Source organism: Lepidochelys kempii, chromosome 11 (genome assembly GCF_965140265.1).
Source record: "Lepidochelys kempii isolate rLepKem1 chromosome 11, rLepKem1.hap2, whole genome shotgun sequence".
Taxonomy (NCBI): Eukaryota; Metazoa; Chordata; order Testudines; family Cheloniidae; genus Lepidochelys; species Lepidochelys kempii.
In genome coordinates this window covers 73,013,518-73,028,881 of record NC_133266.1, presented here as the reverse complement: position 1 = coordinate 73,028,881, position 15,364 = coordinate 73,013,518, and the positions used below count along the sequence as shown (strand labels likewise).

Genomic DNA, 15,364 nt, shown 5'->3' with positions numbered 1-15,364 from the left:
GGGTATGTATAAATACCTGGGGGGGGGGTGGTGCAAACTGCTGTGCATCTCTCTCTATCAGTGTTATAGAGGGCGAACAATTTATGAGTTTACCCTGTATAAGCTTTATACAGGGTAAAACAGATTTATTTGGGGTTTAGACCCCTTTGGGAGTTGAGCATCTGAGCATTTAAGACCGGAACACTACTTAAGTTACTTTCAGTTAAGTCTGCAGCTTTGGGGCATGCGGTTCAGACCCTGGGTCTGTGTTGGAGCAGACTGGCGTGTCTGGCCCAGCAAGACAGGGTGCTGGTGTCCCATGCTGGCAGGGAAAGCAGGGGCAGAAGTAGTCTTGGCACAACAGCTATCAACCCCAGGGGGGTTTCTGTGATCCAACCCATCACACCTCCTCCTTCAGCAGTAAGCAACATGCTACCATGCAGGGGTCTGGGTCTCATCTCTTGGGCTATGCAATCAGCCCTGGGAAGGATTCTTTGCACCTCTCTCTTTCTCTAGCAGATGAAAAGAGTTAAGTTAGACAAGCTCCTGATGAAGTCACAAGGAAGGTCCCCATAATATCAGGCCTTCAAAGCAAGATGCGTGGGGAGAATGGGGTTCAATAGATTGGAAAAAAAAAAAAAAAGATATGGATGATGTAGCTCTTAGGAGCTGTGCAGAACCTTATCACTTGTACAAAATTTGATAGTACTTTAACAGGCTGTGTACTGAAAATGAAAGATCATCATTTGATGAAGGATCAAATCTACTACAAACTGGTCCAAAGCTATATAAGACAGTAAGTAGGCATTAGAAATTAGCCGCAACTGTAGAAACAAGAGGTGAAAGGCCTTAATTATCCCATTATCAATCCTCTACAATCTTCTCTGAATTCTCCCCACACTGTGACCAAGTGGATTGCATTTTTCCAGAATAAAGACACATACAGAATCCCAGGCTAATCGAATTGGATACTGTAAACTGGCCTATTACCCTGCAGTTTGGTTGATTTTCCCCACGTCCACACTGGTCTGCATCAATCCATTTGGAGAGAAGAACTGCAATTCACAGATACCATATACAACTGTCAATACAGATCAAGTGACTGGCCTTTTAGCAGTCTCAGCATTTGTGGTTGCATGATTACCTTCCAGCAGTTGGCCCTTACAGTTATCACAAACATTTTTCTCAGAGCAAAAAATCCGTGGGATTGTAAAAGGAGTCAAACTTTAGATCCACTAGTAGTTGTCTAGCAAAGTAATAAAATAACTTGATATTCCCTTTAACTAGTCTTGGAACTAGTTTCTTTTAAGAGTGGATTATTTTATGTTGCTGTTACTCTAAAAGACATGACTAAATTGCAAATCCAAGATTAACTACAAAAGATGGCCAGAACAATGCATTTCAAAAAACAGATTTCCCTAATCAAAGCTTAACGATATCAACTCCATGCAGCAAGCTCTTTTACCTTCTCTACATCCTGTGCCGCACTCGCTGTGTACTGCAAAACCTCAGAGGTCTCACTGCAAAGAAAATAAATAATATTAAATTTACTGGATATAGCTACCTTGCCTCCCAGAAAAAAAAAGACCCCAATTATTCATGCTGAAATGAAATTAAGATGTAATACACCAAGATAAATGGAATAATTTCAAATTAAGATTTTTTTTTTTTGTGGAGGAGTTATTTGGAGAAGTTGTTGCAGTAGAACACTCCCTGGATTGCTCAATGTTTCTTCCCTGCGATGAAAGTGTTTAAAATTCCCAATGTCAGAATTAACTGAAAACTAACTAAGAGTTTGCTAATATGAGACTTGTCCTAATTATGCACTTCTGCTCCTATTCAATTCAGACAACCGCTCTCCAAACTATTAGCAGCTGTTTGACCCAAAAATTCAGTGAGAGGGGCACGAGGGGAGACAGAGCACATGCAGGCCGAACGGACACTGCTACCAAAGTTCTCTGATCAGCAGCGCAAGGACACAAGCACACCTACAATGGAGCACCCATAGGGACGCTACTCAAAGAAGCTGCAGGATTCTTGAAATTCTCAACTCCAACGTTCATCGCCCTACAGTCAACTGGCAGAGGAACAAAACGGTCTTACTTTTTTCCTTCCCAAAGGGGACTGTCATCACAATGCAGCACAGACTTTTGCATTTTCAGTTTCAAGTTTCACTAAACAAAGGATAGTGGGTTTTGATCAAATACAGAGTGGATCAAGCCTCTTGATTCTTTGCAGGCTTTCACAAAGCAGCAGCAGCTGCTCAGTGGTAGCAGAATTGGATATGAAGATTAAGAACAGATTCGCAAAAAGAAAAGGAGTACTTGTGGCACCTTAGAGACTAACCAATTTATTTGAGCATAAGCTTTCGTGAGCTACAGCTCACTTCATCGGATGCATACTGTGGAAAGTATAGAAGATCTTTTTATACACACAAAGCATGAAAAAAATGGGTGTTTACCACTACAAAAGGTTTTCTCTCCCCCCACCCCACTCTCCTGCTGGTAATAGCTTATCTAAAGTGATCACTTTGTGCTGGAAATGGCCCAACTTGATTATCATACACATTGTAAGGAGAGTGATCACTTTAGATAAGCTATTACCAGCAGGAGAGTGGGGTGGGGGGAGAGAAAACCTTTTGTAGTGGTAAACACCCATTTTTTCATGCTGTGTGTGTATAAAAAGATCTTCTATACTTTCCACAGTATGCATCCGATGAAGTGAGCTGTAGCTCACGAAAGCTTATGCTCAAATAAATTGGTTAGTCTCTAAGGTGCCACAAGTACTCCTTTTCTTTTTGCGAATACAGACTAACACAACTGTTACTCTAAAAGAACAGATTTGCAATTTTAGGCTTCTGGCCAGGAAAAGACTACCAAAAAGACTGAAGTGATCTGTTCAATATGATGAAGAGGAGCACCTATCCCAGCATTAGTCATTTATGAGACTATCAGATGACGCACGGAAAGGTTCTGGTATCTCCAGTATGACATCAACCTCCTGTTTTCGTCTAATACATAAACTACTGATGAATTCCATCGTTGTGTGAAACTTGACTGTCATATATGTTAAAACTTTTAACATCATGGGGCAGATGTGTCCTCCTTCGAAACTGAGTACAAACTTCATTTGACAGGTTGTTATAAACCCATACACTGGAGATGCCAAGCAGAGTGACTGCTTAAAAAGTGTATTAAACCACATACAGATGAAGAGTTGAAATCACAGGAGGACCAGCTAGATCAGGATGTAACCTGAATGAAGTAACAATGGTATGTTTCAGGGGCTCGATTTGATCCAAAGAACAAACAACATTTTTCTCCTCACTGGTCAATTAAAACAATTCTGCCCTCAGGGATGGGAGTCCTAAGGTTTCCCACCCTCTCTCTTCAGCCTTTAGTTCCAGCTTTGTTCTTACAGCTGTGCACTAGCTGCTAATCAATGGGGGGTGAACTCACCAAGGGAGGCAGCTGACCTTAGCTGCATCAACATCTCATGCCCCAGATGACAGACAGGCTTCAGGATGACGGAATGAAATTATTCATTTCAATTGCTGGCAGCACAATTACCCTGATTTATCTTGGGAGTTGCAGCAAGAAAACAAGAGGAGATGGATGACACACTTTAAGGTTTGTTCTGACTTACATCAATGAGACTAGATAACCAGATGCATACACAAGCCAACCAGCGTTCCCTCTAATTTTTCCCACGCATGTGGGAGAGGGGCTCAGGGCTGGGGCAGAGGATTGGGGTGAGGGCTCTGGCTGGGGGTGCGGGCTCTGGGGTAGGGCCAGGGATGAGGGGTTTGGGGTGGAGGTTTCCCAGGGCCTCCGGTGGGGAGAGGACTCCTCCTAGCTCTCTCTCCCCACAGCAGCACCTGGACTGGGTAGGGAGGCGCCTCTCCTGGCCGCGGCAGGTCCGTGCCAGGGCTGGGTTGGGGGAGGGGTGCCTCTCCCCGCCGCAGCAGGTCCATGCTGGGGGAGAGGCATCTCTCCCCGCCGCAGCCCTCAGCCCCTGCACGAGGCTTAATAGGCGGCCACGCAGCTTAGAGGGAACTTAGAAGCCAACCCCAGCTTGATTATACTTACCTTGTTTTAATACAAAGCAGGATTAGCTTTGTGACCTTTGAAAGTTACCCTTCCTGACCAGAGTCATCACACCACAACACGCCACGATAATGACCTGGTCTACACTTAAAAGTTAGATAATATAGGTACTGTGTTCAGGGGTGTGAAAAATTCATCCCCCAGATCACCACAGTTAAGCTTACTTAAGTAGATGTGTCTAGGTCAACAGAAGAATTTTTCCATCAAACTAGCTACTGCTGTTCAGAGACACAGATTAGCTACAGTGATGGAAAAACCCCTCCCTTCAATGTAGGAAGCATCAACACTACAGAGTCATAACTGCCACTACAGCACCTGTAGTGTAGAAATGGCCTATGTTAATTGCCCCAAAGGCACTTACTTTCACGCAAATTTAGCTCACAAGATAGTTCTTATGTGAGAGACTCATTAAAATCAGAACTGGGATAGGGGAAAAACTGAAACTGTCTCCACGATACTGCTCAGAGCTGCCATACTCAAATTCAGTTCCTAGGTCCGTCCTTCCTACTTGGACAGAGCTAGGAGTGTTGTGGAGAAGAGCACCTCCAGTCTAACAGGTTAGGGAGGAGTAAGTGTCATTTAACAGAAGCTCCACAAAATCAACTAAGGAGTCCTTTCTGGCCACAGAAGTATGCTCAGAAAGTGGTTGCCGCATGGGATACGAGGCTAGAGAGTTAAAGCAAGAAAAGGATGTGAAAATCCCCCTCAATTTTTTTTTTTTTTTTTTTAATCATCAGTTGCTATTACAGAGCTACCACATGAGAACATTCGGGGCGGGAGGAGGGGAGCAAGTATTCTCTCCAAACAAAATCGGACAGGTGATCATATTAGGAAACCTCTGCTCCTCCTCATCTTGCAATGCCCTCTCCCCCACAAACACACACAACAATAAAGAGCTAAAGCCACTAGACCCCACTCTAGGAAAGTGCTCTCTTCATCTCTATAAGTTGTCCACAATATCTTGTCAACCGGATAAGCAGCCAGGATGCTAATGCCAAACGCCCACGGTACATCACCAGAAGAGAGGAAAGGAGAAACAGAGCTCAAGAATAGGTTTGCAGAGTTGGAAAATGAAGAAGGGGCTCAGCATGTGGTCACTGAAGGTGGAAGGGCAAGGAAAAAGAGAAGAGCGGCTAGTCCTATAGGAAAAGGGGAAGAGTTAATGAAGACTACACCAAATATGAGCCCCAGGAGGATACAGGATGGGTTGAAGAGGATTTCAAGGGAGAATAGGAATAGAAAGAACTTGCAACCAGAGGGAACAGGGGATAGACTGGAGAATAGCACCGTCACCAGGAAAAGGCAGGTCTACATGATCGGGGACTCTTTACTGAGAAGAATAGACAGGCCTGTAACCAGAGCTGATCCAGAGAACAGAAGGGTGTTGTTGGAGACCCCAGGGCATGGCCACTAGTTAAGTTGAAGGGATGGAAGGCCATAAGGGTCGAGGAAGTCTCCCTGCTGAAGGCCTAAGGGCTTCTTCTCAACCCCCCTTAATAGAATTCAGGCCTGGCTGGTTTGAGTAAGCTCTTTTGCTCTTAAAACAATGTTGCAGCCGCAGATAATGCCTCATAGTGTAAGGTTTGCTGACGCCAAGCTAAAAATAATAGGAGATAGTTACAAGGCCAGACAGAATGTGCTGGTTGTTTAAGTTGTTAGGAATGCTTGTTAGAGGTTGCAGGAAATAAACATTGTTGTAACCCATATAAGGAAGGCAGAGTATTTGTGCAAAGTTTTAATTGGCTGATGTGTAGTGCAGTAGCATTAAGGAATATAAAAGTGTGTGTAATGACCTGCTCTGGTGTGCAGGATTTGAGATTCTATTCTCCCTGTACCTTGTTTGCAGCTGCAAATAAACTTTTCTGCTTCTCCACCCCGTTGTGATTATTGAGTGAAACACACCGGGTAACGAACCCCTGCTGTTGTTTTGCCTCTAGGCACTGGGTGCTGGCAACAGTGTGCTGTCTTCCAGGTGCTAAGATACAGGATGTAGAACTGAGGTTGAAAAGGATCCTAAAGGGAGCGGGAAAGAATCCCCTACTTATCCTTCATGTGAGAACAAATGATACTGGTAGATTCTCGCCGGAACGTATCAAGGGAGACTATGCTAGGCTGGGGAAGACGCTTAAGGAGATCGAGGCTCAGGTGATCTTTAGTGGGATTGCCTGTTCCTAGAGAAGGGCAACAAAGGTGTGGACAAGATTTTGACTATCAACAGATGGCTCAGGCAGTGGTGCTATAAGGAGGGCTTTGGGATGTATGGCCACTGGGAGGCATTCATGGACAGAGGACAGTTCTCTCGGGATGGACTTCATCTGAGTAGGGAAGGAAATAGACTTCTAGGATGGAGGCTGGCACAACTGATTAAGAGAGCTTTAAACTAGGAATCTGGGGGAGATGGTTGGGAGATGTCCAGGTGATCTCCATGCCGGATTTTAGCATTGAGAGGGAAGAAAACAAAGCAAGAAAGGATACAGCCGTGGGTAGGAGAATGGACATAAGGAGGAAGGGCAGTGTGGGTACCAGTCCAATAGGTCATACTGGCTGTAGAATGTCCGTGCCTAATCGGGTACAGAATGTGAGCGAGGCCAAACAGCAAAAATGAAGATGTTTGTTCACCAACGCGAGGAGCCTCGGTAACAAAATGGAGGAACTAGAGCTACTGGTGCAGGAAGTGAAACCAGCTATTCTAGGGAGAACAGAGACATGGCGGAATAGTCGTCACGACTGGACTACGGGTATTGAAGGGCATGTGCTGTTTAGGAAAGACAGAATAAAGGTAAAGGTGGTGGAGCAGCATTGTATATCGAGGATGAGGTAGAATGTAAAGAAATAAGAAACGATGGAATGGATAAGACAGAGTCCGTCTGAGCAAAAATACATTGGGGAAGAAAACTACTGGAGCCTCCCCTGGGATAATGCTTGGGGTGTGCTATAGACCGCCGGGATCTAATTTGGATATGGATAGAGCCCTTTTCAATGTTTTTAATGAAGTAAATACTAATGGAAACTGCGTGATCATGGGAGACTTTAACTTCCCAGATATAGACTGGAGGACGAGTGCTAGTAATAATAATAGGGCTCAGATTTTCCTAGATGCGATAGCTGATGGATTCCTTCATCAAGTAGTTGCTGAACCGACTAGAGGGGATGCCATTTTAGATTTGGTTTTGGTGAGTAGTGAGGACATCATAGAAGAAATGGTTGTAGGGGATAATCTTGGTTCAAGTGATCATGAGCTAATTCAGTTCAAAGTGAATGGAAGGATAAACAAAAATAAATCTGCAACTAGGGTTTTTGATTTCAAAAGGGCTGACTTTCGAAAATTAAAGAAATTAGTTAGGGAAGTGGATTGGACTGAAGAATTTATGGATCTAAAGGCAGAGGAGGCCTGGGATTACTTTAAGTCAAAGCTGCAGAAGCTATCGGAAGCCTGCATCCCAAGAAAGGGGAAAAAATTCATAGGCAGGAGTTGTAGACCAAGCTGGATGAGCAAGCATCTCAGAGAGGTGATTAAGAAAAAGCAGAAAGCGTACAGGGAGTGGAAGATGGGAGGGATCAGCAAGGAAAGCTACCTTATTGAGGTTAGAACATGTAGGGATAAAGTGAGACAGGCTAAAAGTCAAGTAGAGTTGAACCTTGCAAAGGGAATTAAAACCAATAGTAAAAGGTTCTATAGCCATATAAATAGGAAGAAAACAAAGAAAGAAGAAGAAGTGGGACCGCTAAACACTGAGGATGGAGTGGAGGTCAAGGATAATCTAGGCATGGCCCAATATCTAAACAAATACTTTGTCTCAGTCTTTAATAAGGCTAATGAGGATCTTAGGGATAATGGTAGCATGACAAATGGGAATGAGGATATGGAGGTAGATATTACCATATCTGAGGTAGAAGCAAAACTCGAACAGTTTAATGGGACTAAATCGGGGGGGTCCAGATAATTCATCCAAGATTATTAAAGAAATTGGCACATGAAATTGCGAGCCCATTAGCAAAAATTTGTAAAGAATCTGTAAACTCAGGGGTTCTACAGTATGATTGGAGAATTGCTAATATAGTTCCTATTTTTAAGAAAGGAAAAAAAAGTGATCCGGGTAACTACAGGCCTGTTAGTTTGACATCTGTAGTATACAAGGTCTTGGAAAAAATTTTGAAGGACATTGAGGTCAATGGTAAATGGGACAAAATACAACATGGTTTTACAAAAGGTAGATCGTGCCAAACCAACCTGATCTCCTTCTTTGAGAAAGTAACAGATTTTTTTAGACAAAGGAAACTCAGTGGATCTAATTTACCTAGATTTCAGTAAGGTGTTTGATACTGTGCCACATGGGGAACGGTTAGTTAAATTGGAAAAGATGGGGATCAATATGAAAACTGAAAGGTGGATAAGGAATTGGTTAACAGGGAGACTACAGCAGGTCATTCTGAAAGGTGAACTGTCAGGCTGGAGGGAAGTTACCAATGGAGTTCCTCAGGGATCGGTTTTGGGACCAATCTTTTTATTACTGACCTCGGCACAAAGTGGGAGTGTGCTAATAAAGTTTGCAGAGGATACAAAGCTGGGAGGTATTGCCAATTTAGAGAGAGACAGGGATATCATACAGGAAAATCTGGATGACCTTGTAAACTGGAGTAGTAGGATGAAATTTAATAGTGAGAAGTGTAAGGTCATGCATTTAGGGGTTAACAAGAATTTTAGTTATAAGCTGGGGATGCATCAATTAGAAGTCATGGAAGAGGACGACGACCTTGGAGTATTGGTTGACCACAGGATGACTATGAGCTGCCAATGTGATATGGCTGTGAAAAAAGCTAATGTGGTCTTGGGATGCATTTGGCGAGGTATTTCCAGTAGAGATAAGGAGGTTTTAGTACCGTTATACAAGGCACTGGTGAGACCTCACCTGGAATACTGTGTGCAGTTCTGGTCTCCCATGTTTAAGAAGGATGAATTCAAACTGGAACAGGTACAGAGAAGGGCTACTAGGATGATTCGAGGAATGGAAAACCTGTCTTATGAAAGGAGACTCAAGGAGCTTGACTTATTTAGCCTAACCAAAAGAAGGTTGAGAAGAGATAATGACTGCTCTCTATAAATATATCAGAGGGATAAATACCGGAGAGGGAGAGGAATTTTTTAAGCTCAGTACCAATGGTGACACAAGAACAAATGGATATAAACTGGTCATCGGGAAGTTTAGACTCTAAATTAGACAAAGGTTTCTAACCATCAGAGGAGTGAAGTTTTGGAATAGCTTTCCAAGGGAAGCAGTGGGGACAAAAGACCTATCTGGCTTTAAGATTAAACTCGATAAGTTTATGGAGGAGATGGTATGATGGGATAACATGATTTTGGCAATTAATTGATCTTTAACTATTCATGGTAAATAGGCCCAATACCCTGTGATGGGATGTTAGATGGGGCGGGATCTGAGTTACTACAGAAAATTCTTTCCTGGGTATCTGGCTGGTGAATCTTGCCCATATGCTCAGGGTTCAGCTGATCGCCATATTTGGGGTCGGGAAGGAATTTTCCTCCAGGGCAGATTGGAAGAGGCCCTGGAGGTTTTTCACCTTCCTCTGAAGCATGGGTCACTTGCTAGAGGATTCTCTGCTCCTTGAAGTCCTCAAATCACGGTTTAAAGACTTCAATAGCTCAGACATAGGTGAGAGGTTTATTGCAGGAGTGGATGGGTGAGATTCTGTAGCCTGCATTGTGCAGGAGGTCGGACTAGATGATCATAATGGTCCCTTCTGACCTTAATATATATGAATCTCTCATATGAAGGGTTAATGTCTAGCTATTCCACCTGGAAGCAGGCGGGGCACACCCTGACTGTTTCCTAGAAGCAATGCACACATTGCTCTATCCAAGGACAAGGGCTAGATATGAACCCTGAGAACTTGATTGTTTGGACAGCAACTGTGGGAGGCTTTTTTAGCCTGGGCTCAAGGCCTGAGAACCAGGATTGTAGTAGATAGAGGATGGTAACTAAGCATATGAATCAACGTCATACATTCCTTTGTGTAGCAGTGTGTAATGCTTAGGGGGAGAAATATAATAAAAGGAGAAGGTGGAAGGCGGGGGGGCAGAACAGCCCATCTCCGCTGACCAGCCTGTTTGCTTGCATAAAGCTGTGTTCTGTCTCATCACTGAACCGCCACACTCATAGTTGGTGTAAAGGGGACAGCAATCTCCGATCCTGGGATTTATTACTTGCTTTATCCCTGACTCACTGTGTGGTTGTGAGCAAGCCAGAAACTCTTTGCACTATTGTGCACCCTTCTGTAAAATGCGATAGTACTTCCCCACCTGACTGTGGAGTTGTGAGGCTGTTTATAATGTGCTCGGAGATACTAGGACAAAAGGCACTGAATTACGGATTTGGGTCCATAAACCTTGTAATATATTCAATGTTTCTGCCACATAGGAATTTGAGTTCAGTCTTGAAATCCAGTTGAGATACAATCCAAGTGACCATTAGCAACTACTCCGCCCCCCAAAAAATAATTTTATGCTTATAGAAAGCTATTGAAACCTAAAAGTTCAAATAAAATCTTTTATCTTTCTTAAGCCCATTGAAACAAGTCTAAGGGGAAAAACAGTTCAATAGAGTTGGCAGTTTTTCAAAGAGACATTATTAAGGGCACAAGAGCAAACTATCCCACTGCGTAGGAAAGATAGGAAGTATGGCAAGAGACCATGAGATCTTCAGTGATCTGAAACTCAGAAAAAAGTTTAACGTGGCTTCTGTAAAAAACCCCACCTCCACGAGGGGAGTAGCTACCACACTGGAAGTGCGGCACTTTACAGCGCTGAAACCTGCAGCGCTGGGGGGGCGGGGGGGTTCACACCCCTGAGCAAGAAGTTGCAGCGCTGTAAAGTACCAGTATAGACAAGCCCTTACTGTCAGGGTAGTAAAGCACTGGAATAAATTGCCCAGGGAGGTTGTGGAATCTCCGTTACTGGAGATTTTTAAGAGCAAGTTAGACAAACACCTGTCGGGGTGATGTAGTTAACATTTAGGCCTGCCATGAGTGCAGGGGACTGGACTAGATGACCTCTCGAGGTCCCCTCCACTCCTAAGATTCTATGATGTTCCCTGACATGACGGGTAACTGCAATGAATAATTTCAAAAGGGTAAATTTCAGCACTAGCATAGGGATCCAACTGTGTAGGTGCGTAACTTACTACATCCAGAGTTTAATATGGTAACAAAACACAAGGAGGATTTTTACATACTAGCAGTTTGAATCAAGTGTATGTGTGGCGATTCTAGCTCTACACGCACAAATAGTTTTGCATAAATATTTGTCACACAAAAAGGCTGAAGCTGCTAACCTGATCTCTGGCAGGAAAGATTTCTTGTAGATATCTTCAATGCTCTGGAGGTATGCAGGAGACACCTTTTTCTCATGGGGCTAAACACAAGGAAAACAAAACACTGTGAAATGTGTGTGTTTGTTTTCTTTTTACACTGGTACAGATTCCAGAGATCGCAAGTAGAAGCCACGACTCCCACACCATCTGTTGAAACATAGCTCCTGCATTAAACAGCCAAACAGTCATTTACATCCACATGCATTTATGAAGACTTCAAAATTATGACTAACATATGGAGTATTTGGGATTACAGAATATTGTATTAACATATAGAACACTACATATGTGGCAAACAGAATAAACTGCAGCTGCTGTAGAATCATAGCTGTTCACTGTACTTTTTTGTATGTTCTCCATAAAGTTGAACATATTTGTTTTGCAATTCCTTTAATAATGATGCGGAATAATAGGATTCCCTTGGTATATAAGAGAGTCTAGAAAGACAGAAAAAGGCAAGTACTACTGAAGAAAGCACAAAGTGACACTTCTCTACCAGGCTGAGATGAACGGTGGAAGAATCTCAATTTTTCTAAGCTTACACAAACAGAATTACCAACCAAGAACAGGCTCCAGACAGTTTAATTTCTAAACAAATGACTAATCCTACCCACCTGCACATTTAAGGAAGTTACGTATAGTCAGCTGGTTTAAAAAAAAAAAGAAAAAAGGATTGCCCACATCGACCCTTTCAGCAAGTTAAACCAAATGGGCCAACTAACCATCATTTCTTCTCTTGAGGATTGATTAGGACATGCATGATTACAGCGTGCACCCCAAATATAATCCTCCCTAATTTTTAGGCAGACAGATGAGCAACAGTGCACTCAATACAAAGCCAAACAACTTTTTCTTATAAATTAAGTGGACTGCAATTCTACTGTCAAGGGGTTACCCATCAATGGCAGGCATCAGTTACTCTATACAGCTCTTTCATCACATTTCCTGAGTGCACGGTTCATCATGATTTCCTTCTTCCCTTAAGAGCAGAACTGTTCTGCTCTTTCCCTACCCATTTACAGCCTGATCCTGCCTGTGAGGTACAGAATGCTCACACCTGTATGTCAGAGATGATGTGCAGCACCTTGGAGAATTAGGCTCCTCCGTCAGTTGAGCACACAGAAGTATTTTCTATTCCAAGCCTCTAATAATTGTTCAGTCAATGCCAACTACAAGCCATTAATGTAAACAGACAGAAGAGTTCCAGGGGCTGCTGCTAACAAACAATGATATATTAATAAATACATTCACCCTTCAAAGCCTCTACCCCTGAGAAATGTTATTGTAGGAGCAGTTTGTGCCAGAATAAAAAGGACTGCAGGGTCAAGGAGACCAGTTCTGTTTTCCCCAAGATAAGCAGAGGGAGATAAAAATTAGAAACCTCTCATAGTGCTTCATAAGGTATCATTCAAAAAAGCAGCTTAATTTAAAGAGAGACGCTCTCCTCTAGTAAAGGAACGGCCCATTATTACTGTTGCATAAAGTAACATCCTGTTCTTTAAGCAAAAGAGTAACGTTCAGTCATGGTTTGAATATCTGTCTGGCATTTTATTATATTAAAGAAGTGCAAGACTGATAGACAACGCAACTCAGGCCAGTGACAAACCTATCTTAGCAGAATGTTATCACAGTGAAGTTACAAAAAACTGCCTGTGTTTTTTTTTATTTTCCACTGCCATATACACCTTTCCTTAACAATGGTCAACTTTGTTTGACACGAGTACAGCAATTTCCAAGCCTGTCACCAAAGCTGCCCTCCCATATACCATATACACAAAGGGCTTTGGAAAACAGATGTGGTCAAATGTTTGTAAAGATCTCAATAAAAGGCTTTTAAAAAAAAAATTAGACTTCTCATCGTTAAATTCCTCACTCAGATCCAATTTCCTGTAACCTTTGAACAAGGTGCAGGGTAAACATCATTTGGCTCTTGTAGCACATCTGGGAACAGTTACTGATACATGGATCAATACCATTTTCGGGGGGCGGGGGGAGGCTACCTCAGATTATCTGTTAAATGAAAACACTCCACAACTCTCCTGCTCTCAGAAGATGTTACTGACCCAAATTTCTGGAACCCTTAGAGGGGTAATTTTAAAACATGTTGCTTCAGAATACCAGAAGTCAAAGCAGTCAACAAAACCGTTATTCTTCTTTCAGTACCATATGTTAACAAAAGGCAGATTCTCTCTGTTCGCCCACAGAAACTATCCTGCTTTTAGAAGACTTTGAAAACAAAAGGGAGAACACCCTTGAGTTTCACAGAATATCCCAGTCTCAAGAGAGTTCAAGTACCAGAATTTCAGACTAGGAAGAGAAATCATTTCTATGTTACACTGAATAACTGAAAAAATAGCCAAGTCTCTGTGTGCTCTGCAATGAGCTGGACTTAAGAACCAGCAACAAGGCCCTCTGGTTTCTGCAGCATGTGGAAACATCTATGGCAATTTGATTTAAATATAAAAAAAAGATTCTTACTGAATCAAAGATGAAAGTTAATAGCAATCAGAATAGTAGCCCTCATGTTATTTATCTGAATACCAAGTTTTATTCATTTTACACTGACCACATGCTGACGATATATAACTGCACCCAAAGGGTTGTCAGAAGGGGAGGCTGCAGCTGAGTGGGGAAGTTGCTAAGGCTTTTGGGATAAGCCCAGTCAGAGTAGGAGGTCTGTACTAAAATGATTAGCAGTGAAGGCCACAATTTCCAATAGAAGTTAGGCATCTAATTTTCCCAGGCTCTAATTCTAGCCAAAAGAGTTTGCAATGCACAATTTTTAACAGTCAGTCAACTTTCTGTGGCAGCACTAATGCCCCACAGAGATAGTCAGGGCAATTCACCTGTCAGAGCTGACATGCCAGGAGAGCTGGCTGTATTTTAAAGAATCCTTATTGAGGTTACAGGGACAAACCATCATGACGTGTAGAAAGAATACTAAATATGGCAGGCGACCAGCTTGGCTTAACAGTGAAATCCTTGCTGACCTTAAACACGAAAAAGAAGCTTACGAGAAATGGAAGACTGGACAAATGACCAGGGAAGAGTATAAAAATATTGCTCGGGCATGCAGGAGTGAAATCAGGAAAGCCAAATCACACCTGGAGTTGCAGCTAGCAAGAGATGTTAAGAGTAACAAGAAGGGTTTCTTCAGGTATGTTAGCAACAAGAAGAAAGTCAAGGAAAGTGTGGGCCCTTACTGAAGGAGGGAGGCAACCCAGTGACAGAGGATGTGGAAAAAGCTAATGTATTCAATGCTTTTTTTCCGTCTTCACGAACAAGGTCAGCTCCCAGACTGCTGCGCTGGGCAGCACCGCATGAGGAGGAGGTGACCAGCCCTCTCTGGAGAAAGAAGTGGTTCGGGACTATTTAGAAAAGCTGGACGAGCACAAGTCCATGGGGCCAGATGCGTTGCATCCGAGAGTGCTAAAGGAGTTGGCGGATGTGATTGCAGAGCCATTGGCCATCACGTTTGAAAACTCATGGCGATCGGGGGAAGTCCCGGACAACTGGAAAAAGGCTAATGTAGTGCCCATCTTTTAAAAAGGGAAGAAGGAGGATCCTGGGAACTAAAGGCCAGTCAGCCTCACCTCAGTCCCTGGAAAAATCATGGAGCAGGTCCTCAAGGAATCAATTCTGAAGCACTTAGAGGAGAGGAAAGTGATCAGGAACAGTCAGCATGGATTCAGCATGGATTCAAGTCAAGCCTGACTAATCTAATTGCCTTCTATGACGAGATAAGTGGCTCTGTGGGTGAGGGGAAAGCGGTGGACGTGTTGTTCCTTGACTTTAGCAAAGCTTTTGACACGGTCTCCCACACTATTCTTGCCAGCAAGTTAAAGAAGTATGGGCTGGATGAATGGACTATGAGATGGACACAGAGTTGGC

The 15,364-nt window shown here is 43.0% G+C and overlaps 1 protein-coding gene across 5 annotated transcripts in view; it reads right to left on the bottom strand.

Moving 5' to 3' along the window:
- The window catches only part of NDUFA10 (NADH:ubiquinone oxidoreductase subunit A10), an 82,236-nt gene that overhangs the window by 49,621 nt on the left and 17,251 nt on the right, over window positions 1-15,364 (bottom strand). For 4 of the 5 annotated variants that reach the window (XM_073306825.1, XM_073306822.1, XM_073306821.1 and 1 more), the window contains exons 6-7: window positions 11,435-11,514; window positions 1,445-1,499 (exon numbers count right to left, since the gene is read on the bottom strand). The exons of the other annotated variant lie outside the window; for it this stretch is intronic. In XM_073306825.1, coding sequence (XP_073162926.1) covers window positions 1,445-1,499; window positions 11,435-11,514 — 135 coding nt within the window. The remainder of the gene's footprint in view (window positions 1-1,444; window positions 1,500-11,434; window positions 11,515-15,364) is intronic. 5 annotated transcript variants of the gene reach the window in all.